Raw genomic sequence first — 27,760 nt, 5'->3', positions numbered from 1 at the left:
GGACAAAGACCTGCTAGCTGGCCAAAAGTCATATCTTCTTTTCTGCTTGACAAATCACCAATCAAGTCATATTCAAGCTGTTCCTTACCCAAAGGATAATTTGATGCCTTGTACTTCTGTCTTGGCTGTCTTGCTTTTCTTCTTTGATAAGTTTTCATCTCCTCTGCTTGCTTGTTTTTCTTCGCACTTGGGCCCACATCTTCTTCTCTGTCTCTCTTCCCAAGAGGCAACACATCAGCTTCATCTTCTTCCAATTCCAAGGGCATGACATCAGCAGCCTTCCTTTCAAGATTAAGCACACTCACAAGCTTCCCTTTCCCTTTCTCTTCATATGTAGGCTTTGCTGCCCCATTACTGGCTGAAGATTTAGCCTCCTTTATCTCAACTTCATGATCATTTGACCTGTTATTCAGATTTGGAGGAAGTGAGTATACATCACCACCTACTCTGGGAGGCTTGTCACACTGTAAACTATAGTGACCCCATTCTAAACAGTTAAAGCACTGAACATAAGGAGCATAAATCCTTTGTCCTTGTCTAGCTTGCTGAGGAGCTTGAAAATTCGAAGTAGAAGGACCTCCAATTCCTCTACCACCTGAGACACCACCACGCCCTCTTCCTCTTCTTGTCATAAGATGCAAACTCAGATTCTTCATCATCTCAGCCATCTCATGTATCTCATCCTTAACAGATCTTTCCTTCTTCTCTTCAACCTTGAGTGGCACAGCTTCATTCTGAATAGGCATCTCTGGAACAACTGGAACCGCAAACGTATCATAACCCCATTGTATCAACTTCTTCTGTTTCCTTTCTTTTTCTCTGGCAACCCTTATTGCATCTTCAAAAGAGCTAAGCTCTTTTACCTCCACTTTGACACGTATATTTGACTTCAAACCTGCAATAAACCTGTCCTTCTTGATGATGCGAGGTGGGACATCTGGCAAAAGGGCTGACTGCCATCTATTCCACATAATGGTCGAATTTCCCAAATAAGCATAAACACTCTTGTCTGGCCTCTAATGCAGTACACACATCTCTCTCCAGAGACCATCTGCATCTTTTTGGCAAGCAAACCGAGCTAAAAATGTAACTCTTACCTCATCATATGTGGGATTCCTATGCTCCCCTTGCTCATTTTGGCAAGCTTCCATAAACCTCTGCAGCCACAAATGGGCCTCCCCCATCAAACAGAAGGACAATATTTGCAATAAAACCTCTGGAACATTTCTATCCTTGATCAAAGCTGAAAACTCCATGCCTTCAATGAACCTCTCAGGATCCTCATTAGGCAAACCATAGAATCTTGGAAAATCTTGAGCCATTTCCAAACTCTCGGGCCTTCTTGATTTGGGTGGACTTCACTCACCAATTCAAAAAGTGCACTCCCCAGCAGGATCGCCAAAACAATGATACACAGAAAACGGTATGGACAAAAGAAGCCAAGATAACACACATGCACCAACCTTTGATTCCAGTAAACACAAACAATCACTCAGATAGTTTCTTCTTCTTCACAAAATTCCATGTGATATACATACTCAGGAAGGTCCTCCTCATCAACTAGAGTTACCCCTGCCCAATCCTCTTCTTTCACCCTAGGCCAAGCTCCAAAGATAAAATCATCATATACTTTCAGATTTGTATAAGAGAAAACAAACTGTAGATGGAACTGGAGGGATCAACAGCAATTTGGGCTCGAGTTCGCTCGAGTTCAAGAGCACGTACACCAGTATCTGGAGCAGGGATCCTTGACACATGCACCGAGACAAACCCCCACAAAAAAAACTGTCTGAACATGAACCACACAGACTCGGAGAGAACCAAAAGACTACACAACCCGAAACAGATAAACTTAGAACTGAACTCTTCCAAAAAACTCAGAGAACAGCCAGCCTCAGAATTCTATGAGCCCACAGCCAAAACTCCTAAGCTTCCATCAAGAACAACAGCACGTAACTCTCCCCAAAGCTCCAGTCAACGACCAAAGAGTGAAAGGAACTGGCATATTAGATCGCCTCAACCATCTCTGAGTTACAAATCCACTTCCAGCGTATGTATTCTTCTCATGCCCACAGAGTACTCCACGCTCATACTTCACGTCGCCAACAGTCCTTCAGATGATTTAAACCAGCCCATACATTCTTCGTATCAGCTCACGTGCAAACAACGACCGTCCTTCTTGTGAGGTAGCCTTGCTCAACCAACTACAAACCGGATCGCTATTTCTAGAAACCTTCAGCACCAAGGTCTTCTCAGCATCACCGGGCATCTGCTTGGCCAAAGCCTCTCTACGGTCAGCTTTGAAGCGAATGTGTACCCTGAATTAGAGTCAGCCCATGCCTTCAGATTTCGTGGAGCTCACGAACATCTGTCGCCCAACCTCTCCTTCAACCAGACTATCAACACATAGCCAAAGCTCAGAAAACAGGACTTCGGTAAGCGCCACCTGCACCACCAAGCTCATCATCACCGAGCACCTAGAGTCCATTTGTGGCAAGCATGCAGTCGGACATCCACCCCCCTGTCACGTACGTATCCTTCACTCGAAGGGTGGTCCATCTTCCGCTTACGCACAACCTCTCTTCCTCAACAAGCTTCCCCTCCATCTCCCGTCCAGCCTTCTCTTTTTTTTTAGCCTTCCAAGTGCAGCGTAGATCCTTCCAGCAAGCATCCCATCAATCCACTCCACCCGTCAGCCAGAGCATCCCTCTTCTAGATCACGTAGCCACCTTGCATGCAATCAAAAAACGCCAATCTCCTCATCACGTAACACCTCGCCATCCAGAAAGCTTGAGAAGAGATTCACGTAATCACGTTCACATGCACACCCTCCTTTCCAAATCAATTCGGCCACCTCAGCTTCATTCAACCACCTCAACAATGACATTTTACCACTCTCAAAGATTTTCCCCCAAATTCATACACCAAGCATTAAATGCTCATTTTCCAAACCTTAGACGTTGATGCACACATGGTTCTAGTTAGGCATTCAATCACTTGCATGCCAGTTCTAATCTCCTTAGATAAAACCAACTCAACTTATGGGAAATTCACATGACTCAAGACAAAAGGAAAAACAATCATGACATTATAAACATGTGACACAGGACAACATTTCGGAGCACATGGTATCACGTCACCACATAGACAATGTTGGAAACCATGCTCTGGATTATCTTGGTGCTCCCACATTACATTTCATTACAAACCACGAGCCCCTGCAAAGACATTTACAATCTCAAAAGAATATTTACATCAGTACAAGGCCTTTTGATGAGAGTACCCATTGACTCAAAACCATCACCCACTAGCTATGTGCATACCTATGTGCCTATCCTCAAACATGCAACAAGAGAAAAAACTATTGACATTTTTTGGCATATCACGGTGACTACTTTGGCTTTGGGCGACTAGCCTTGGGGAGCATCCACTAGGCCCAAGTGCTAGGCCAAGGCAAGGAAAAGAGGGTCGAAATGTTGGGGTCATTGGTGAGTGGGTTAGAGCATTTAAGTGTGTCATTGGTGTAGTGGGTTAGGGACTTTAATGAACAGAGGCAATTGTGCCACGTGGCAGAAGCCCATGCACCTCCTTCTCTCCTTCCTCCCTACACTCATTTGGAGGCTTGTACGGCTGATTGTGACTTCTTTTCTCTCTCCCTCATGCATTTCGAGGTGTACATGCTACTTTCTCTCTTGCACACTTCCCAAGGCGCATCTTGCTGTACGGAGAGTTTCACGCATTCAAAGGCAACCTTTCCTGCTGGTTCCTTGCTGCTGCACCCATCCCGAGACAGTTTTCCCCCTACTGTGCAGACTGTACGGACCTGCTGGGCACTCATTTCGAGGAATTTCTGCTACTAAACGGACTGTTTTCTCTCTCTATCTGGCCAATTTCTCTTGCTGCCCTCCTACCTTGTGAATCTGCTACCTCTTGGAGGTGTTCAAGCTGGGAACAGAGCACCTAGGAGCTGGTTGAAGGCATCTAGAGCTGGTTCGAGCCCATTTGCTGCTGTTTTTTGATTCCAATGCGATTGAAGGTCTTCTGTACACTGTTGGGGGCCTAGACAGAGGATAGGTGCGAGGGCAGAGCTTGCCCCTCTTCCATGGACAGTGGGTACGATCATTTTGACCTTCTTTTTGACGCCATTTGTCATTTTTGAGCTTGTTGCTGCTGTTTTGGTTGTTTGAAGTTTCTCCCCTCGCCACTCAGGCTTGATAGACACCCAATCACAGAGGGTGTGCCTAGATTGGCGCCAAAGGGGTAGTGTTGTGATTACTTCCATGCCTTGTGGTCACTTGAGCATTTCTAAGATTTGTGGAATGCAATGCCACCCACAGCTGGACACAGACAGTGGTGAATAACTCAGCCTTACCTTGGCAGTTGGGTCCTAGTGAGTGCTGGGATTGGATCCATCTTAAAGCCAAGAATTGGATTGGACAGTGGACTCCTAGTGAAGCAGAGTGCAAGGGTGATCCCTTGATGTAAAAGCACTTTTTCCATTGCTAGAAGAATTAAATAAATACCGAAAGGGCCGCCAAAGCGTTTGGGGCCAATGGGTGTCCTTGTGTTTGGTTTCTAAGCAAGGGAACTCTAGCCTCCCTTTAAGTGTTATCAAAGGTTGTTTTTTGGTTGTATTTAACTAATGAAAGTGGCTGGAAATGATGCAATGTGGTTGTAAATAGTGTGGATGTGGGCGTACTCCTCAACATACTTTTGTTGCATCAAATTCTCAGGAATTGAAAGCTCATGAACATGGCCTACTCCTCAACATGCACCCCTTGGTGGACAGCCACCCATGATCCCTTCAGTTGGTCGTGGGATGGTAAAACCCCAGCAGGTCAACAATTTTCAGTCCGTTAATCAAGGACAGCAAACTTTTCTCCTTTTAGTGATGCATCCAAGGTATTTTGGAGGAGGTTCTATCTTTTAGGCCATGGTTGGACAGCCTACAAGGATGGGTATGCTTGGAGCTTACTTGGCAAGCATGGAGTCCGGCATGCAGAATTTTCAGCAACATATGATGGGAGGTACGCAGACAGGTAATGCAAACATGATGTATGCCAACATTGGGATGCAGCCCGGAATGCAAATGGGAATGCCTCGGATGGTGAGTGGTCCAATGAATATGCCTCAGATGCAAGGAATGGGACCTGAAATGGTCAACCCAGCCATGGGAAGTGGCGGTAATGCACAGAGTATGGGATAGAAAATGGCACCTCTATTTTTGCAGCCACCTGTGTATGACAATGTTGCACCCAAGGGCAAGTTGAAAGACTTCAAAGAAGGTGGGGCTGCAGTCAATTTTGAGACTTTCAATGGAATGCAAGACAAGCTGAAGGCCTTGACCTTTGTACAGTAGTTTGATGCAACATATGCCGGTGGCAACTTCACAGAGTCATCAAAAATAAAAAAGGCAGCCACCTTTCTCAAAGGCAATACACTTCAGTGATGGACCAGTTTGCTTCTGTAAGGTAGAGATCCTACCAGATGGGTGGAGTTCAAGCAAGTGTTTTCAGCTGCTTGGCTCACCACCACCTTTGAGGTTGATATTATGACAGCCTGGCACAAGCTAGATGCAGCAAATTGCAAGAACCTAGAAGAGTGCCATAAGAAATTATGGGAACATTGCTGCCCGTGAGTTCTTATAGGCATGTGGAGCTGTCAGAACAGATTGAGAAGTATTGTTGTGGGCTACCAAAGGTAATCCGAGACTACTACACCAAAGCAAAAGTTTCTAACATGTCTCACCTTATTGAAAATGCCACTACAGCATATGCCCTCTTGCAAGGAAAGACTTCAGGGTTTAAGGATAGGAACCTAGAAGCTCCAAAGTTTAAGGGCAGCAAGCAAGAAGCCCCTAAAAAGTTTAGGAGGTTTGGACAGCCCACTAAGGCTCGGTTTCTTGCAGGCAACGGCGAGTACCGCCTCGGCCAAAGATGACAGCTGAAGAGAAGCAAGCCCTCTATATGACAATAAGTGCTACATATGTAGGGAAGAGGGCCACAAAGCATTTGATTGCCCGAAGATGTGGATGCCACAGAGCTATGCAGAGCATGGGGAAAAATCTGTGACCAGACAGCTTTGTTCTTCTTTGATCCAGGGGCCCGTGCCAATTTCATTTCTCCAGAGCTGGCTAGAAAATTGGGCATCAAAGCTAAAGAGATGGGGCCACTTTGTGATGCAGATATGGCTTGTCTTGGGCACAGTGAGGCAGTCACTCCGATAATTGGCAACCTACGCATGCACATTCAGAGTTATGTGGATATTGAAGAGTACATTTGCTATGTCAGATCTTGGTCCTTTGCATTATTATCTAGGCATTCAATTTGCTAGGAGTGAGGGGGGTATTTTGATGTCACAATCCAAGTACATTTTTCAATTTGGGCATCGCAAGCCAGTATCCACACCATTAGAGCCTAGTTTTCATTTCTCATCTGAGGATGGCAGTGATGCATGTAACAAAATGGGATCAAAAGACAACTTACACATCCCAGCAAAATGGAATGGTAGAGAGAAAGAACTAGGTGAGTGTAGAGATGGGACTTACAATGTTAAGGTGAATGAATTTTCCCAAGTCCTACTGAGGGAAGGTAGTTTATGCAGCCATACAAGACAAAGACTAAAGTAGTGGAGGAGAAGACCCAATGGAGCCAATAGCTTCTAGATCACCCTATAGGATGAAAAGGAGGAAGTAGAAAAGTAGATTGATGATTTTTTAAATAAAGGTTTAGTTGACCAGTTCTCCATTTTGAGAACTTGTACTACTGATCAAAAAGAAGGATGGAACCTATCATATGTGAATTGATTATCATGTATTGAATAAACTTACAATGAAGAACCGGTATTTGATTCCAAGAGTAGATGATTATTAGATGTGCTCAAGGGTGCTAAGGTGACCAAATTTTGCAGATGGAGGCGGCCTCAAGATGGCCCAGAAGATGTCTCCAAAGACCCCTGGGCAGCGAGCTCAGATGCAAAACGTTCCATATTGACAAAGTGTCGGCTGCATTCGGTATCTAGTGACCTCCACACGGTCCGGACCTCGCCTATGCAGCCTCTCAAGTTTCGCAAGATCCTGGCACGCCTCACTAGCTTGCAGTCAAAAGACTCTTCCGTTATCTTCTTTATACATAGGAGCTTGGTCTCACGTATCATGCTCAATCTCTTCCCATGCTCATCGGCTTGTCAGATGCTCATTGGGGTGGCGACATCGACTGTCCTACATGAACTACATGGTTCTTCTTTCAAGTCGCTAATAGGTTACCTGATCGGGCGTGGGTTTGCCACGTAGCCTTGCCATCTAAGTCCCTAGCACCTTCTCCAATGTAGCAGGGGGGAAAGGGGGACGCATTGTCAATGGGAGGGAAGTATTTTATTCCATTGCAGCTCGGTTGCCAACACAGGTACTTTGTTGTGTACCCATGACAATGCTTCTTTTTAATCCATGTGTAGTGGTCTTTTGCATGGCACCTACGTTAATATTTAAAAGTCAGCTCTGCCGAGGAGCTCAAATTAAACCTATAAAAATAAAAAGGATGACAAGATTTTATGGGAAAATTCCCATTTGCAACTCATCACAAAGGAGACATGACATTATAAATTCAGCTGGCCTTGCAACATGTTAGTTTCAAATGGACTAATATATTTTACTGCTGGACAACAAGAACTGGCTGCTCTGATAGAGATGTTCCTGTTTTTAATTAAATTACATTCTGGTCTTACAGGTTCCCTTTTGTTTGGACGAAAATATTCGAGGGAGGCTATATTCAATGTACTCTATAAAGAATCTGCTACCTTATGCTGAATAGCAGCCAAAAAATGTGTGTTGCACTTTCTAATTTCTAGAAGCGGATACAGAATATCTAGACCTTATCCAAGAAGATAATTCCATTTTATCAATGTCAAGTCTCATTTTCAAAGAAATCAATGGTTTCAAAACAAGACCGTCATAGGCCTGGCTTATTGAGACAAGCTAGAGTAGACATGAATTTTCCCTCATCCCTTGGACAATAATACAAAGTATTTTTGTGTTAGGATCCCATTTTCACTTGTAGAGAGAGCACAGTTAGAATAGAATAGAATGGGGAAAACTATAAAAAACACATCAACGTATCGATGTTTACATATTAAAAATTTTTCAATATAATAGCACCCTCAAATCGAACATATTTTTATTAACAAAGAAAAAACCTCAGGCGCCCCAACAGGTGCCAAAAGTTCCTCAAGGGCCTTTATATCATTCCAAGACATTCCTTCTCCCATGGTAGTCCTTATGCAATTATTACCCTACAAACAACATGATTAAAATTTAAACCCACTTTCACATTATTGATAAAGAGAATTCCTTAGTAAAAAGGCTATCTTCATGAACAAAAATATTGCTTAGAGAAAAAGGAAATTTTGAACAAAAAACATACATTTCTAAAAAAGGAAGGGTCAACTCTACACTTGTAAGCTCCCAAATGAGGAGAGCATGGGGTAGTAACACTTGTGGATTGATAGAAGGGTGAGGGATGAACAGGCTGCCATGTGGGCAGCATACTGTTAGAGATCACTATCATACTTGTGAGCTCCCATATGAGGATGACTTGCTGGCAGTAGATCTACAGGGAAGAAATAGGGATGGTGAGGATATTTGTGGCTCTTTTCTGAGAAGTTTTACCCTCTCCTGTGGATGAATAAATTCTGAGTTCTTCTTCTCTACCTTCTGCTTCAGTTCTCTTAGAGTGGATTCAGAGTGTATGCACCAACAATGTGAGAGAGATCACTAAGAGGTTTGAGTTTATTCCGCTGGGTAGGGTTTCTTCTTCAGTTGTCCCTGACCTCTAATATGGTATCAGAGACAAAGGCTATACTCGTGATTTTCTCCAACAAAGTCAAGGAAGGCATCCCTCCCAGAAAAAGAAGACTCCATTCAGTTTACTGTTTGCATGTTGTACTCAGTTCAAGGTCTTTCTTAAGCACTTGTAATGGCTTCTATCATGCCTATTGGAGAAAGTAGAAAATTGGATGAGACTAACTATCCTATCTGGAAGGTGAATCTACATAGTCACTTGGTTGCAAGGCTCATACGGGCGATCACTGAAGGAACTGAGGTGAAGCCCAAGGATGTGTCAGACCCAGTGACACAAATTCAACTGCAGTACAAGATTGGACACAGAGAGATGTGGAGGCATTCTCCATTATAATTGGCACCACCACAGATGGAGGCCTAGGAGGTCTTAAACACATCCAGCTTGCGGGTATGGTGATGGAGGCCTGGGAGACCTCAAACACATCATGCACCCTTTTCCTCTAGAATCTATTGTTCACTATGAGGATGGGGGATGGGGGATGGGGACCACATCCATGACCATCTCACCAAGGAGAAGGTTGTGAGGGACGACTTGGCTGAAGTTGGTCACAAAGTGGACACAAGTCAATCACCCATGCTTGTGCTAGGGTCCCTCTTCGGGAACTTCAAGAGGTTCATCATAACAGTGATAGCAACAAGACGACGGTCAACGCCCATGACATTTGAGAGCTTGGGCCCCTACTACTCCAGGAGGAAGCCTAAGAGAAGCAGTACGATGGGGATGGCTGTGACAAGGCCTTCCTTGAAAGTTGAGATGAGAGGGAAAGACGGCAAGGTTCAGCCCGTACCAAAGGCAAGCCCAGGGATGATAGTGACTCAAAGGGGAACAAGTCAGATAACAGTGGGGACAAGACAACAAAGAGAAAGTGTTTCTACTATGACAAGCAAGGCCATATCGCAAAAGACTATAGAAAGAAGAAAGCAGATCAAAAGAACAAGGAAGGTGGCGAACCCAAGGAAAAGTCAAAGTCAGATTCAGCAAAGGTTGCAAAAGAGGAGATCTTTCTCGTCATAGAACACCACTCAGCTCATGCATTGAGTGAAGAAAATGATAGCTGGTATGTTGATAGCTGTGCCTCAAGACCCATCCAACAATAAGACCTGGTTCAAGATACAGTAGCCTACACATCCGGAGTCGTTAGGACTAATGGACATAACGGGAATTGCTCTGTCAAAGGATTGGGAGCATTCCATTCACCATGAGCTTGAGTGAGAAAAAGGTGCTTCCAATGTTCTTATGTACCTGATCTATGCAAGAATCTTCTTTCTGATTACAAAGAACATGATGAAGGAAAAATTTCATGACGGACAAGTCCTGATCGAAAGATCGTGGCACAACGAATGGAGGAACATGGGCTGTACAAGATCAAGGCATTGTTGGCCCATGTGATGCACACAGTTCAAAGTTGTGGCATGAGATATTTGCCTGCCATAACAAGAAGACGTGGTTCAAGATACAGTAGCCTACACATCCGTAGTTGTCAGGACTAATGGAGATAACAAGAATTGCTCAATCAAAGGATTGGGAGCATTCCATTCACCATGAGCTTGAGTGAGAGAAAGGTGCTTCCAAATGTTCTTATGTACCTCATCTATGCAAGAGTCTGCTTTCTATTAGCCTAATTATAAAGAACATGATGAAGGCAACATTCCATGACGGGCCCTGATCGAAAGATCGCACGACGAATGGAGAAACATGGGCTGTACAAGATCAAGGCATTGTTGGCCACTCAATCCATACAGTTCAAAGTTGTGGCATGAGATATTTGGGCACGTTGACTACATGACTCCCTCAGACATGCAGAGGATTGGATTCATGGATGGAATTCCACCCATTGCAGACAGCTCAGAAGTCTGCCGGGCTTGCATGGAAGGGAAGCAACGCCAGGAGGCATTCCCGATACAAGGCCAAGATTCCATATATCTTCGAAAAAGGTACTTGCAAATATTCTTATGTACCTGATCTATGCAAGAATCTGCTTTCTATTAGCCTGATAATAAAGAACATGATGAAGGCAACATTCTATTACAGACAAGTCCTGATCGAAAGATCGTGGCACGACGAATGGAGGAACATAGGCTGTATAAGATCAAGCCATTGTTGGCCCACTTGATGCAAACAGATTCAAATTTGTGGCATGAGATATTTGGGCACGTCGACTACAAGACTCCCTCAGACATGCAGAGGATTGGATAGTGGAATCTTGGCCTTGTGTTGGGAATGCCTCCTGGCGTTGCTTCCCTTCTATGCAAGCCTGGCAGACTTCTGAACTGTCTGCAATGGGTGGAATTCCATCCATGAATCCAATCCTCTGTATGTCTAAGGCAGTCCTGTAGTTGACGTGCCTAAATATCTCATGCCACAAATTTGAAAACTGTTTGCATCAAGTGGGCCAACAATGGCTTGATCTTGTATAGCCCATGTTTCTCCATTCGTCGTGCCACGATCTTTCGATCAGGACTTGTCTGTCCATACAATGTTGCCTTCATCATGTTCTTTATAACCAGGCTAATAGAAAGTAGATTCTTGCATAGATCAGGTACATAAGAAGATTTGCAAGCAGCTTTTTTGAAGATGTATGGAATCTTAGCCTTGTGTGGGGGATGCCTCCTAGCTTTGCTTCCCTTCCATGCAAGCCCGGCAGACTTCTGAACTGTCTACAATGGGTGGATTTCCATCCTGAATCCAATCCTCTGCATGTCTAAGGGAGTCCTATAGTCGACATGCCCATGCCACAAATTTGAAAACTGTTTGCATCAAGTGGGCAAACAATGGCTTGATCTTGTACAGCCCATGTTCCTCCATTCGTCGTGCCACGATCTTTCGATCAAGACTTGTCTGTAATAGAATGTTGCCTTCATCATGTTCTTTATAATCAGGCTAATAGAAAGCAGATTCTTGCATAGATTAGGTACATAAGAACATTTGCAAGTACCTTTTTCGAAGATATATGGAATCTTGGCCTTGTGTCGGGAATGCCTCCTGGCATTCTTCCATGCAAGCCCGACAAAATTCTGAACTGTCTGCAATGGGTGGAACTCCATCCATGAATCCAATCCTCTGCATGTCTAAGGGAGTCCTATAGTCGACGTGCCCAAATATCTCATGCCACAACTTTGAATTGTATGCATCGAGTGGCCAACAATGCCTTGATCTTGTACAGCCCATGTTCCTCCACTCGTTGTGCGATCTTTCGATCAGGACCTGTTCGCCATGGAATGTTGCCTCTTTATAATTAGTCTAATAGAAAGCAGATTCTTACATAGATCAGATATATAAGAACATTTGGAAGCACCTTTTTCTCACTCAAGTTCATGGTGAATAAAATGCTCCCAATCCTTTGACTGAGCAATTCTTGATATCTCCGTTAGTCTTGACAACTCCGGATGTGTAGGCTACTATATCTTGAACCAAGTCGTCTTGTTATGGCAAAAAACCTAGAGGCAAGTTTTCCTTTTGTGACAAGTTATGAAGCCTGTGTTACAATTTGAGACGATGATCTTCAAAAGATCTAATGGTCAACATTTCCCTTTTTTTGGGGGGGAATGGATTGATGAAGGGCACCGAGAGAAGAGCATCCTCTTCTTTCGTTACACAATCAAGAATGCTAGGAGACTTCAGCTCAACAGTAGAGGTTCGTGGCCTTCCAAAGCTCCACATTGGGATTCTTTTTGGATTTCTACAGAGATGCAGAGGAACCTTTGGAAGAGGCTCTCGAAATCCCTTAGGAATAGAAAGATCACTCTTTTCTTTTGGCTTTCTATTCATGGAGGGATTGCAGTGAACCTATGGAGATCCAGGTTCAGGGATGACCCTACTTGTCCTCGATGCCACACAGTAGTTGAGTCAGTTCAGCATTGCCTTTGGAAGTGTAGACAGGCGAGGACGATTTGGAAGGGTGTTGCTAGGATTCTTTGTATTTTTCATATGACCTGAGGATCAGTGGCATGGTTATCTCTCACAGGCCCTCAAGTGTTTTTTGAGAGACATGACTCAGATTCAGCCTTCATTATATGATGACACTCTGTGGACTCATGTTCCCTTTAGGAAGTTCCTTTCACTCCTTTCAAAGCTTCTCATGCCTCGGTAGACACATTATGGGAGATTCTGGCTAGCATTACAACATGGCATATATGGAGGGCTAGATGTACGGAGGCGATAGAGGGTTCACAGGTTCATCCTTTGAGTCTATGGCCAGTACATGGACTGATACTATACATACTCTGATGGCCATCTGGTTGAGCATGGAGGGATCCTCCAGAGCAGCTACTGCCAAGAGGGCTACCTTCTTCAGGGTTTGGAGTGGATCTCCCTTCTTCTCTGAGTCTTTTTCAGGGTTGAGGTGGCATTTTCAGCCTCCACCTTCGATTTTTGTTAGCTCTTTTGAGCTGTTTATTTTCTTCTCATGGATGGCATGTTGTACTCCCGCATTAGAGCTTGCTCTTGCGGTTTTCAATCATACTTAATGAAGTGATCTTTTTGAAAAAAAAAAAATCCCCTTATTTTTGGGATCGAATCTGAAAGTTTTTTAGTGGAAAGCTTTTTGACTATTAGAAAAGCACAGTTGAGTCGATATTTGGTAGGAATCTGGAGGAAGGAAACAGGATCTTCGAGTGGCAGAGGCAATAGCCAAAACTACTTTCAGAGGCTGATTGTAGTGTTCACATTCCTGGAAGTAGGTTTGCAACAATGAGCTCCAAATTGTGATATATCCATTTTTTATGCAAGCACACCTCACATATCATGTTGTTCACTAGCATTTGTTCGCAAATTTCTACCGACAAAGAAAAACAGGCTTTGGTGGGTGCTTCGAGGCAAACGCAATAGGGTTGAATCCACAAAGAGCCGCTCTCGGCCACCATTTGGCTTGCACACTCAGTGGGAAAGATGAAGTGCCCAAGGGCTTCTTTGAGTGCAGACCGATGGTAGGAAGGATCTATGATACCTCATCCTGCTCGATATCCACAGCGTTTGCTGCTGTTGTCTAAGCTTGTATACAAAATAATAATCAACATTAAGCACGGACAATTTTTCGAGTTGTGAAAATTCAAGGAAAAATCCAATCACCATTGCGAACGGCAGATTTCCCAAGCTGTGAAAATTCAAAGGAAGAACTGTTGCATTGAATCAATTGTATTTCCTAGATGGCAGTACCTCGTTTCCAAACTCCAAAGAGAGATAGCACATGCCACAGAGCTAGCCATGGCGCCATTGTTGTGCTTAGCGCTTGTTGGCCCCTGCATATTGCCATCAGAAGCTGTAGATTTTCACTCTCTGAAGCGGATCGCAACAGTTGTGGGATGGATAACACGAGATCCATTTGGTTCATTACCCTTTCTTCTACATAAGGCTCATAGATGGTTGGCGGTCTGATAGAACGTAGAGAACGTACCTTTTCTCTATAGACAGGTCCTTTAGTACCAAGACAAGTTCTCAGTAGGGAAATTTGTGGCCGAGGAGATTGTTCGATCCTTTTCACTTAGACCGCATGGCCGTAAACAACTGCTTTGACATGGCTGTAGACACCACTATTGACACTGCTGTAAACAACACTTTTGACATGGCTGTAAACAACAAGACCTTCGGAAAGGTGTCGCACACAGAACTGTTCTAGAGTTGCAGGCTTCAAGCAATGCAAAGTTGTTAAGATGTGGTATCATCGACTAGAAGGTATCATGCGTCGTTGGTTTTCATGTGAGGCGTGGAGAGCAAAGAGGATACTTGGTGGAATGTAGTTGATCCTTACGGCAAGCAAACGTGGCTCGGAGTTAGCTGTGTTGGCACTACTACTGTTCCTCAGAGAATTGATTCGTTGTGAGTGTTTTGCAATTGAACATGAAGATTGTGGATTCGACATGTTGTATGCTCGACACCATTTGTTTCTTGCATAGCCGTTACTGGCCTCGGAATAACTGAAAATGTTCCGCTAGATATAGGCTTGCTTACAGCGCTAACAACTTTGACGACTTTGTAAGCCTCTTTGGCGTAATCTCTGTCTTTGAGGGTACTGTTACAATTTGATTTGAATTATGTTTGTAGGCTCCTCTGGCTTCATTATGATGGTGTAGTGAATTGGCTCCAGGAGCCGATTCTTGGGAGGAAAGGTGGGTGCCAAAACGACCGCTCGTAGGCCAAAAGCTAGTCACCTGTCTTTTCGACTAAAATCGACGACCGGAGCCGAATTCCCGCCCTTCGACGGTTGGGGGAGGCAGAGGGGACACATGTCATCGTTCGATTTGGCGATTTGGTGGTGGTTGCGATGGTCGCATGATGCGTGTCCGTTGGTGATATCTCGGTGTAGCACCATTAGATCCTCCTTGGATCGAATGGCTTCAAGGTGGCACGATTCACGATACTAAATGAGGTTACGTTGATAGAAGGGTGGTGAATCGGCGCAGATCGCGAGCCATTTATTTCTCATTGCTACCTTTAGTAGCCGGTCGATGTACATAATGCTGCCGATAAAGATTTCCAGCACTCATTCCCATTATGGAAAAAACTTGATCCAATGGCTAGGATCTCAATTTTGTCAACCCCAAACGTTGACGGATTTGAACTTGCAGAGACTTGTCATTCAACAATTTGACAAGACCGATTCCGAGGTCACTCCAACCTTCCGTCTCTGTGAGTACTTTATCCTATTGTAATGTTTCCTTCCTGATCCCAAATCGAGCTTCCTATTTCAACTCTTATATTTTCCCCCCTGTCCAATCCTTTCTGTTGGCTGGAATCCATGATCTCTGCTCTTCTCTATATTGATTGCAATCTATTCAGAGTAATTTTTTTATGTGTTTGCATTTAGGGTTCTCCAATCCAACTTCTTTATGGGAACCATACCCCCAGAGTTGGGCAGCTTCCTAAGCTTAAGTTTTTGTGAGGACTCATGATCTCTCAACCCTTGCTCAAGAAGACATTGATTGTTAAGTAAAGCTATCTGACCATGGAGCTGTGCACTCTGCAGGTCATTGAACGGTAAATTCCTCATGGATGTTCAAGTACCTCAAGGTGTAGCCGATGTCAAGGATTTGGGGGGTCAATCTCCTAGTCAAGTTACTACCGGTGAGGAAGTCGATCGACCGATGGCAAGGGAGATGGAGTTGGGGAGGTTCATGGAGGATAGGTTGAGCGGCATGACAACAATGTTGGGGGAGGAGGAGCTATTGCAAATAACACCTAAAAGATAAGAAGAACACGGTGTTAGTGTAGAGTTTCTCTTTTATGCAAGATCACGCCTATTTTGGCGAGCCAAACTATAACGGAGGAACGAATGCTCAGGACACAACCAGGAAAGCCAAGAGGGGGACAGTGATTTAGTGGTGCACTGTAAGTAGACTCATAGGTCCACTGAAAAGGTGGCTGTAGGGAATCTTGCAAGAAGATCTGAAGAAGCAAGACGTGGAATGGAATGAAATAGAAATGAAAGCACGACTAAACAACCATAATGGAAATGAAAGAAAGAAAGAAATGTACAACTGAAGTAAAGTACTTACATCACCAAGAAAGGCTTGAGGCTTGAATGATTTGACATGAGAAAGTACAATGCCTTTATAGGATAGGCACACACACTCTAAGTGTCAAACATATATGGGATAAGTCCCATAGTGACACGTGGCACTCTAGGATATAAAGTAGTATAGTACTACTCTAGAACTCAATAGAAACACAATAAAAGTCACTCAAATTGACTCCATTTCCTAACACCCCCCCATGGAGGAAAGGTGAGGGACTACTGGAATGGAACCAAGAACAGAACATGACGGCCATAAAAAATTGTGCATGCTAGTCTAGAACTAGACATGGCTCCCACACAATCTCAAAGGCAAGTGAGCATGGCTCAGAGGCTAGTGAGCATAACATAGAAATCTCATCTAGCATGGCTCAAAGGCTCATCATGCATGGATGCATGATCAACTCAGAGGTCTAGGAGACCAATGCACCAACAAATAGACCTATCAAAGCCAAAAACACATGGCTCCCACAGTACATCCCGTCCTGGCTCCAAAGACTAATGAGGAACATGGAGCCACACACCAAAAATAGAAAAGAAATACATCATTTTAGGAGGACTGTCCAAGGCAGAGTACCTTTATTGAATCAACACACATGATTTATTGCATTCATTTTTTGGAAACACCCCCAGGGCAGAGAACCCAAATATATCATGCTTAGAAAGCAAAATCATGATCTCCATCATCCTCTAGAAGCTGGAGACAGACAGTAAGAGCATGACCCTGTGTCGACTGGTCATCTTCTTCTGCATCATCACCAGTGGCGGATGCCACCCAACTGGCATGATCCTTCGATTGTTGTTGAGCAAGATTCAGGTAGCACCTGTCCTCAGTATGACCGAGCTTGTTCCAATAAGTGCACTTGAACGGCTTAAATGTCTTTCCTCGTGCCAGTGGAGTTGATGGCCTAGGTCTCCATTTGCTAGTGGAGGCAAGAGCCTGTGTAGTATCCAATGAGTAAGATGGAGATTCTTTGTTGCGGCGGCGATCCTTTTCAAGCAGAAGAGACACCATATCTTCAAATGTAGTTGATGCAATGCGAAGTACTTCAAGGGCATTCTCAAAGCAAGAAATCCCTTCCATGCTTGTCATGAGGACAGCCATTTTGTCCTCGTCATCCAGGCAACACTTCAAATTGGAGAGTTGTTGAACTAAAGACTGAATTTTTGCTATATGTGCACTCAAGGTATCAAACTCTTCCATTTTCAATTTATAAAATGGTATTTTCAGAAAAACCTGGAGTTGGTGATCTTGTTACCAAATATATTCTCGAGGCGTGCCCAAATCTCCTTAGCCTTGGACCTGAAGTCGATGTGATGAATCAATGAATCATCTAGGCAAAGCCCGATGATTGCGATGGCCCTCGAATTGTGTTGCTGCCAAATCTTGCGTGTTCGACGCTCCATTGATGCCTCAAGTGCTTCATCATCTTCAATGGCATCCCTAACATTCTCCTTCATGAGAAGAAGTTGCACTTTTGTTTGCAATGTGGGGAATCTGTCCCCCTTGAATTTGTCCACAAGAAGAGAGTTGGTGGAGATCGAACCCATAAACATGGTAGCTAGGAAAGAGAAGAGTGATAGACAGAATGGAGCTGTAGTAGAGGAAGAGTAGATGGTGGGTACAGATGGCGAGTACAAACGAGAGAAGAGGAAGAGATGGCAGGCACAATGGAGCTATAGGTGGCGGGCAAAGAAGAGGAGCGGCCAGAGAAGAGGAGTGGGCAGATCAGTACGGCTCTCACAAGATCAGTACGGGCAGGCTGTACGGACAGTTAGTAGGGCAGATCAGTACGCCTGGCTGTATGGGCAGACAGCAGGCCTACTGTACGGCGCAACAGTCCGTACAGTTGTACGGTTAGCTGGGGCTGAGTAGAAGGCTGAATGGCAAGCTGAAGCACGAGCTGAATCACGATCTCTTTGTTGATGAAGCTCTCCAATGGTGAGGCTCAAGGTGGAAGAAAGAGGTTGAGCTCAAGATGGAATTGAAGAAGGCATTCCTCCAAGGGGAATGAGGGAGAGAAGCTTCAATGTCCTCAATCTCTTACCTCAACCTTTTGGAAGATAGCCTAGCTCTGATACCATATGAAGAAGCAAGACATGGAATGGAATGGAAATGAAAGCAAACTAAACAACCATAATGGAAATGAAAGAAAGAAAGAAATATACAACTGAAGTAAAGTACTTACATCATCAAGAAAGGCTTGAGCCTTGAGTGATTTGACATGAGAAAGTACAATGCCTTTATAGGATAGGCACACACACTCTTAGTGTCAAATGTATATGGGATAAGTCCCATAGTGACACGTGGCACTCTAGGATATAAAATAGTATAGTACTGCTCTAGAACTCAATAGAAACACAGTAAAAGTCACTCAAATTGACTCCATTTCCTAACAAGATCAAGCTGAGATAATGGCTAATTATTTGAGGGCAGAGCGGGTGCTATCCTCGGTTGTGAAGCTGCTCCCATTCGTTGCATTTCGATCACATGCAAAGTGGTTGAGCGAGAGTAGCGCCAAGGTCCGACAATAGAGGACGCGGTCAAAGCGGGGCTATCGGTAGAAGATTGGGCATGTTTGCAGAGGGGGAGCATATAAGGAGATATAAGACAGGAGAGAGCAAAACAATAGAGAAAGAGAGAAAGGCACTAGATGACTGGGCACCAAACTTCAAAAGCTAGGCCGAATAGCATCCAAAGATGTCTCGTCTTTTTGCTCAAGATGACTAGGCACCAAACTACAAAAGCTTTTTTGTCCCCGGGCCACGCAATTACTCAAGGCTTTTCAACCGTTAGCAATGGTCAATGACCCACGGCTTCTATGATAAGGAAATTCTTCATCAATTTGACACGTGAATCAGCAAAACACAGTGGAATTGGGTGATGCTCATGGGAGCCGGAGCTAAGCGTGTTCTAACCAGCTTTCTAGAATGGGCCCACGGACTACACAAGGAACGCCGGTCTCCATAGAAGCCTTCATAGCGGATCAAGCCTTCATGATCGTGTAGGAACTTTCCACTCCGTAAGAGATCAACTCAAAACTTGGGTGGCCTTAGAGAACAATTCTTACATGCCCCTTCAAGTGGAATTTTAAGCATATGATTGTGCAAGAAATTTCACCTATGAAGATCAAGATGAGAGAAGGAATACCGAAGCTCTATAGTGTTAAAAACCAAGACTCTCCTAGGAAGTATTAGAAACAAAAGGGGGAAGCGTGGAAGAAGACAAAGATAGATGACAACTTGCGCATATCCAAAAACCTTTCTATTCTTTTCATTATTCAAGAGGTTGGATATATAGTGGCTCACAAAGAGCATCTCGATCCATAAATCCACTCCATGAATCTCCCATCAATCTCCTAAATTCTCTCAGTCACACCAACTCATACTCTTGTGTCATAGCTTAGGTCATCCTCACATAAATCACCACTCTATCTATGCACACACGCACACACACACATATGGTCACACACACACTTAGGAGGTTCTGAAATACCCAACAAACACTGGGTGTTTTCTAAGAAACCTTCAATAGGTTTTGGTGATTTGGGCTCTAAGATTGTACCACCACTTCAGACTCATAGGCGTGTGAGCAAGGCTCAAAGGCACAAACGAGCATGGCCCAAAGGCTCAACAAAACATGGACTTTGCAAAAGGTTCACACAGCAAGTCGCTTTCATGAGACAATGGAACCAAGACCTAAACTCTCAACTCAATCTTGATAAAATAGTTTGCCCAACATGACAACCTACATCAATTTACCAAAAACAAAATCCCCTTCCTCTCAACATGGATGTGAAGCAAACATTGGAGCCTTTTATAAAAACATTGGACCCATGCTCTGAGTATCAGCCATTGACTGTGGATCACCTCCAAGGAGTGGTTCTTGGCAAAAGCTTTGATGTCAACTAACAATCATTTGTTGTCAACAAATTTAAGGTGACGAAAACGGCCTAAAATGGACATGAAGAGATGAAATAGGCAAGAAACATGATGAAAATGGGCAGTATGTAAGAACATTGGAAAGGTGGTAGCTTGAGGAAGATTCACAAGATGATGGCAATAGAATTGTCTTGATCACAGAGCATGTCAAAAGATGGAAGAATGCAACCAAATACACACTGGATCTTTGCTAGTAGCAAGCAACCCAAGCAACAAAACCAGAGCCATAAGAAATAGACACTTAGAATGTTTCGACCGACAAATTAGACATCACCCATCACTAGAAGTAGGGGGAGCTACATGGCTTGATACCATGCTAAAAACAAAAACTGTCATGGGAAGTATCGGAAAGAAATGGGAAAACATGGAAGAAAACAAGAATAGATAACAAAATGCACAAGTCCAAAAAATGCTTCCATACTTTTCATTATTCAAGAGGTGAACATCTCAATCCATAAACCACTCCATGAATCTCTCCATCAACCCCCTAAAATCTCTCAATCACACTCTACCTCATAGCTCACGTCGTCTTCACATACATCACCACTCTACCCATGCATGCACACACATGCAGTCAGACAATTTGGAGGATCCCAATACCCAAGGCCAACATATACGAGGATGAAGGTATTTCCCACAAAGATGGCCAACCCACCCAATGACATGGTGATGAAAGATTAGTTTTTGAGATCTTTTCCCCTATCCATAGCTACTAATTCATCAACAAGCTTCCTGAAAATGCAGCTCTTTGAAATTAGCAGTGAAGATATAGCAGTCTAAACTAAGCTTTGAAATCTAGTGGCAAGGTACAATGGACTCACCAAATCCTAATCTTTTGATGTAGGAGTGAGTGGAATGGCTACACATGAAGCGAGAATTTGAGCTATTGAACTCAAATAAAAAACCACCGAAAGGGATACGCTCCCACATCCTTTGAAGCTCATGTAAGAAGTGGTTGTGGTGTGTGGAATGCAAACGTTCATGCCATGGGTGTTGACAGTGACCTTTCAAGAGAAAGATAACTTGACCTCAATTTTGCTCCTTTTGCAAAATCCCTAGTCATGATGGATGTGGGTGCGGGTACCCTATTAGGACTTAAGTAATCAATTCTCCATTTGGAAGAGCTAGTGTGACTTCCATTCAAAGATACCTCACCCTCCTCCAGTCACTTTCGCTCCAACTACCCCCTTTGCTTAAGCTTTGATCATGCTCTACTAATCTAGTTGCTCAAGATACTATTATGTGAAAATTTCATCAATGGCCCCTTAGACACATGACTAACAATAAACCCCAAACAAAATATGGACGGAGGTCCATTAAACCTTCTAGTCATCTCAGAACCATCACCAAAGACCTTGGCAAACAATCCCTTGACCTAATTATTTCAACACACATGACAACCACCCATTTACCTTTATATACATTATAATGGTTTCTTTAAGGATTTTCTCTCATAAATCTTTCTGAGGTCCTATTAGATTCAACATGTGCAGGTTGTGGTGAGCTGTCTCTTGATTTTATTCTTCTTACAAAAAACATCAAAAGCTTCTGAATTGAAATCTCCCCCATGTCGGTGTGGGATGCCTTTACTTCTTTCCCCAACTGCTTGCCCTCCTTGGCTCTCCAATGTCAGGATGAATCAACATTAATAGAGCATTGGCCATGAATGTGACCTCCTTCGAACAGATAGCAAGAAACAAGGTCACGATCTTGTTAAAGGGTGGCAATGCAGAGGATTTATTGGACAAGTCCCCCACTACAAAGCTCCGTCTTCCAAGAGAACAATTGGCAACAGTACTCCAACTCCACAGTGGATATGGGAGTACCCAGCCAACAATTCATACCACAAAAATAGCATTGACGTTGAGCTCTACATCAATGGGATGGCAGAGAAGCATATCTTGTAATGAACTGGATTCTCTGATTCTCCTTGACAATGGCGCTATGAACAAATATTTTCCTCTTCCTAGCTTTTTCCTTTCTTCATCTCTTACTCTATGGAGTTTTACCTCCTAAGATCACATTTAAGCATAACACTGGTTTCAATTTTTTCACCAGCCTATAGTAAATGTTGCAAACTAGAAGGATTGAATCTCATTCCTTGCATTCAACTTGTGTAGCCTTTTGCCTCTCCAACAGCCTAGCTCTCAATTTGTCTCTTTATGCATACATTGAAAGGCTCCTAAAACCTTATTTAATGCTTCCATCATTTCTTCATGTTCAAGGCTCCTACTAAATTCTAATGCAATCTCTTTCTTGCATTTTCCTCATTCTTTCCTAGTAACTCGAGACAGTTTCCAAGACCTGGCTGTATATTCAGCAATACTCTCATTGTCATATTGCTCGAACCTTTCCCAATGGAAGGTCAAATCACACATGCACGTGCGATAAATATGCGATCAGAACATGCCCTAGAGATACTGAAGCACCTCTTCATTTTGTGACAAGCTGTACTTGTACATGCATCATATGTCCTTGAATTGAACTCTTTGACCTTGGCTCTGGTTCATCTACACTTGAAATATGAGGCAACATGAGGCAACATTGCTTTTCCATAGGTTTCTGGCCTATCAAATTCCTATCTTCTTTATATTTGCTAGAAAGCCAAGCCTAGCAACATACCATACTTCACTGTTTCAGTTCTTTGAATAGCCCAAAAGACATCATGGACCTCTCTTTCAAGGATGGTAGTCTAAATAACATGACCCATTGCGAGGGGGGGAGCGCGGGGGGGGGGTGTTGACCCTATGCCCTATACCTCCGACACAAATGTGCCACGTTCTGATGGGTAGTGAAGGTCATCATAAGTGCAAGATGGTTCCATGCATATATGCACAGGATATTCTTTCCCTCTCACATTAGAGTCAAAGCTATAACATCCTCATCGTTGTCCATATGCTGTGCAAATCTGGGTATATTTTTAATCTTTGCTACAAAGCCGAGTCTAGCAACGTACATACTTCCCTGTTCAGCTCTTTGGATAGCTCAGAAGACATCATGGGTATTTGTTTCAAGGATAGTAGGATGAATAACATGACCTTGATTGTCTTACCCATGCAAGGATAGTAGGATAGTAGGATGAATAACATGACCTTGATTGTCTTACCCTAAAAACACACCAAACACAAACTCTCTCTAAACTCTCACCAAACTTGCATTACACAAAACTCTCACCAAATGCAAATTCAAGCAAAAGTTCAAGCAACTTGTTTATCTGTCGCCTATCCACAAATACTACAACGGCAATAATAGCTGCTGAATGGTGAAAGTTCTCAAGCCATGGAGGAACATCCATGGACAAGTCTCAAAGGCAGATGCTAACTCCATAGCCAATTGTGTCATGTGGTGGGACCTTATTTTCTTGTTCCGGGTAGCAACTGCGTCATTGCTGGCTTGGCATGTTAATCATCACACTTCTTTGCATTACTTCTGACATGATTGTTCGTTAGGGGAGTATTTGTGCTGTTGTGCTCTTTGAGTGTTTCACTAGGGGTTGGAAGGCTACATATAGTGCTAGCCAGTATTTTTTGGTTCAAATGTAAACATATGTTTTCATACTAACATACTCTTTCACTAGGGTGGGTGATGTGGAATTTTGTATCGAATAAATTTCATGGTTTGAATAGGAGATAAGATGCGCTCACCAATTGAAGGCATGTTGAATGGGCAAAGGCCAAAGAATTACCAAACTCTTCTGCACGTTTGGTGGAAATATTCCTATTCGACAATATTATTGTACAATTTGCCTGCCCTGTAGAATTGCAACTTATCATGGGACACATTTTGTCGATGAATATATCTAAAACCTCACCTAAGGAACTGCAAATAGTACAAGCACGCTATTGTCTAAGGTTTAATGACCACTAAGGTATAATGTGCCTCGACTGCAGGGTCGATTGGGACGTCCTGCTCCATAGAACCATTTACAAGCAAAGCATTAGTTACAGGCCCATGGAACTGGTGTACGGGATGGAAGCCATCCTATCATACCAGTTGGATCGGAGGATAATCATTTCATCGGTGCCAACTATAATGCCAATGTCAATAACAAGCTTTTGAAACTTAAAGAGCTACAAGAGCATCGAACCAGAAGTTGCTTGCTGATAAGGCAGCGTTCCTTTCTCTATCCTCCTAGCATTTGTTTTGGGTAATTCACCCCATATGGGAGCTCACCCAAGAGCAAGCCACCCCAAGGCGGCTGCCCAGCGGCCCATGAGTTAGCATACCTTGCTGTAGGAAGGAGGGCATCATTAAGAAAAGCACAACCACCTGAAAAAAGAGCGCTTTCTTTCTCTCGTTCTCAAATTCGCCCCTCCTCCTTCCCCTGCTTTTTTACTCAGCCCAGCGACGACGGAGCAAGGCATGTTGCACCCCAGAAGCCCAAATGCAAAGGGATGGCTGTTACGCGTCCACCTGTTCAGTGAAGACGGCCGATACATCGAGGACGCCCGTATCCGAGGGCGACCTGGGAGGCGAAGCTGCAGTCGTGCTGAATGGCAAATTGGACTGCGACTTTGGGCAAGCTGCCATGTAGAACTTCGAGATCGGGGTGCATGCCATGCAATTTAACCGTCCACACTAGTCAAAAAAATGCAGTTGACTTTTGAGAGTTAATGTGTGTTTTATGTACTTGTGAAACTTGAAAACAAGGGAGTCGGCCGTTAACAAGACACTGTTCCCATGCTTGCCCAGACGTCATGAACAACGTCTAGTACCTCTGAAAATTATGCCTTTCATTCCTTAATGGCTACTTCAAATCTAAAAATTCAAGATCTTCACAACCTTCCATCAAATTCACGCGGGATTTTTTGTATTGCAATTGTAATTTTGAGATCTAATTGACTATGCATTTGGTATTGGCATTGGATCAATACAAAAACATAAATTTGCAAGAGTTGTACACAAAATTCGTTCCATTAAGCATAAGGGTGTTAATTGGTGACCTCATTAACTCAATTAACCTACCTTGAAACCCCTAACTTGGTCTAATTAGTTTAATTAACCTAATTCTTCCCCTCGACCTTGCCCCTTTGCCTCCGCGTAATCGGCCCACCCCCTACCTCCTCACAGCTGCCTCCACCTTGCCAGCCCTCCCCTATCCTCCGCTCAGCCCCACCGCCCTTGCCTCTCTCTGAATTATCTTGACACTTTTCTCCCCTTGCTTGCCACTTGGATTTTGTGAATCAAAGACAGGGTTGGGAAGCTGATCGGATTTCACGAGTCAAGGACCTTACAATAACAAGTGTAGGAATCGGCAACGGTGAATGGAGGTGATTGGCAAAGGGCAATCAGCATCGGTGATGATAACAGGTAGAGGGAGCCGCAGCGGGAGTGCATGGTGAGTGCAACAGCTAGAGGGAGGGAAGCAGTAGTGGGAGTGCAAGAGGGAAGTGACAGCGAGTGCAATCGGCATAGGCAGACGGAGCATCAGCTAAGAGGCAGAGGGAGGGAGAACTCATGAGGTGCAAGAGGCAGAGGGAGAACTCGGGAGCTGGAGGGCAAGAGGAGGGAGAATGGCAAAGGAGGCATGGCAGCATGAAGCAGGGGAGATGCAATGGCGAGCATGGAGAGGAAAGCAATGGGCGACGTTGGGGGAGCTTCAGGGATACACATAATTTTTAAGGAGACTTTGACCTCCATCTAAAAACTTCATTAATTTTTGGATGTATCTTAGGTTAATGAGCCCTTCCTTTTCACCCCTCTTGCTTTCTCTAGAACTAATTAATGGAATTTTTTCAAACATGGCCCCCCTATTGACATGCAAGTCATTTTCCCTATTAATCATGTTGTCCTTGTCTCTTGGCATACGTGAGAGTCGAGACGATCTTGTACAAGAGCATCCTTTTGAGAGGATCCCCCATGCTTACACTCTTGGGACACCATGGACCTTGTCAACATTTGGTAGATTGATTCGAGTTTGCATGTTTTCTTTGATAGCTCTACTACATTTGCAACAAAGTATCTTTGCATTTTGCTCTAGAAGGGGCATACTCCCTTACATGTTTGTTTATGGGGACCTTAATGTTGTTGCCTTACCTAGCCAGCTAGGACTTCACTACTTTATGCAGTGGCCTAGCGGTAGTTGCCTCTTTTTCACTAGTATTTTGCTGAGATTTCCACTGGCCCTTTTAATGTAATACAGATGAACCCTCACTTCAATTTTTCTTTTCAAAACAACACAAAATTCATTTTTTTGTAAAAGACATGAACAATCCTCAACATGTCATGCCAAGAATATACTTACGATGTAAGCAATAATTGTGTGAAAGCCATCGATGTGTGCACATTAGTTGGGGAAGAGAGAATATTAAGGTTCATTTAGGACATGCTATTGTCGTTACCCACCAAGCTAGCTCATTGCTTGTTTATAGGCACAATATTGGGCCAAGGATCTAGATAAGGTGTGTATGTAGGAACAAAGTGGAGACAGGTTGTGAACACAAGTGAGCAAGAGTGCACACACAAGAAAGCTCCAATAGAAATGTTCAAAATGAAACAATACAAGTACTTGGTATATATAGTACCCAAGCATTACTGGTCAACCATAGGGTTGACTTTATGCCTACAACACCATATCTTTGTAATGTCTTGCAAATCCCCCCTCAAAGATATGGCTGAAAGTACCTTGGGAACGTCTCAGGTGTACCCTACAGTACCTAAAGTACCATGGTTGCACAAATTCATCTAGATGGATATGCAACCTATGGGAGTACATGAAAACAATGTCATTGTGAATCACTCACAACCCCCCTTGACATTGTGAGAATATCTCTGATCCCCAAGCCATGTCGATGTTGTAAGAAAAGATATGTTGACAGGGCTTTGGTGAAGATATCCGCCACATTGTCCTCAGATGGACAATAGATGAGATCAGTGAAGCCATCATAAATAAAATCCCGTGCATAATGATAATGATTTTCAATGTGTTTCATGCGAGCATGAAAGACAGGATTGTTGGCTGTGGCAATGCAACTCTGGCTGTCACAGAAGATAGAGTTTGCTTTGCCATCTTGTGCATGATGCAAGTCATACAAAACATTCCTTAACCACATTAACTCCATAGTGGCTGAATTTGCAGCTTTGTACTCTATTTCACTGGAGGAAAGAGGGACTCGCTCTTGCTTCTTACTAAGCCATGAGATATAGGCTGAACCCAATGAGAAGCAATAGCCAGTATTGGACTGTTTGTCATCAATGTCCCCTGACCAATCTGAGTCGATGAAACCACTCAGCTTTAGATCACAATCTGAAGCATAATGCAAGCCAAGAGAGAGAGTGCCATGGACATATAAGAGAACCCTCTTTGCTAAATTCCAATGTGTGATCATGGGACAATGCATGAACTGGCTCGAAAGCCCTGTGGCATAGGCAATATCAGGCCTTGTGGAGCATAGATATATCAAATTGCCAACCAACTGCCTGTACAAAGTGCCATCAAACTTTTCAGCAGCATCAT

The 27,760-nt window shown here is 43.6% G+C and overlaps 1 protein-coding gene across 1 annotated transcript in view; it reads right to left on the bottom strand.

Annotated features, from left to right (window-relative positions):
* The window catches only part of LOC147899890 (uncharacterized), a 124,310-nt gene extending 99,442 nt beyond the window's left edge, over window positions 1–24,868 (bottom strand). Inside the window, exons 1-2 of the mRNA XM_087377483.1 lie at window positions 24,718–24,868; window positions 8,191–8,286 (exon numbers count right to left, since the gene is read on the bottom strand). Of these exons, the coding sequence (XP_087233609.1) occupies window positions 8,191–8,286; window positions 24,718–24,864 (243 nt within the window). The 5' untranslated portion in view covers window positions 24,865–24,868. The remainder of the gene's footprint in view (window positions 1–8,190; window positions 8,287–24,717) is intronic.
* Window positions 24,869–27,760: the final 2,892 nt, after the last annotated feature.

The sequence above is a fragment of the Dipteris shenzhenensis genome, chromosome 7 (assembly GCF_047967505.1).
Source record: "Dipteris shenzhenensis isolate YYH24624 ecotype China chromosome 7, Dip_SZ_1.0, whole genome shotgun sequence".
Lineage (NCBI taxonomy): Eukaryota > Viridiplantae > Streptophyta > Polypodiopsida > Gleicheniales > Dipteridaceae > Dipteris > Dipteris shenzhenensis.
The sequence above is the reverse complement of the archived record's forward strand: the minus strand, read 5'-3'. Positions and strand labels throughout refer to the sequence as shown.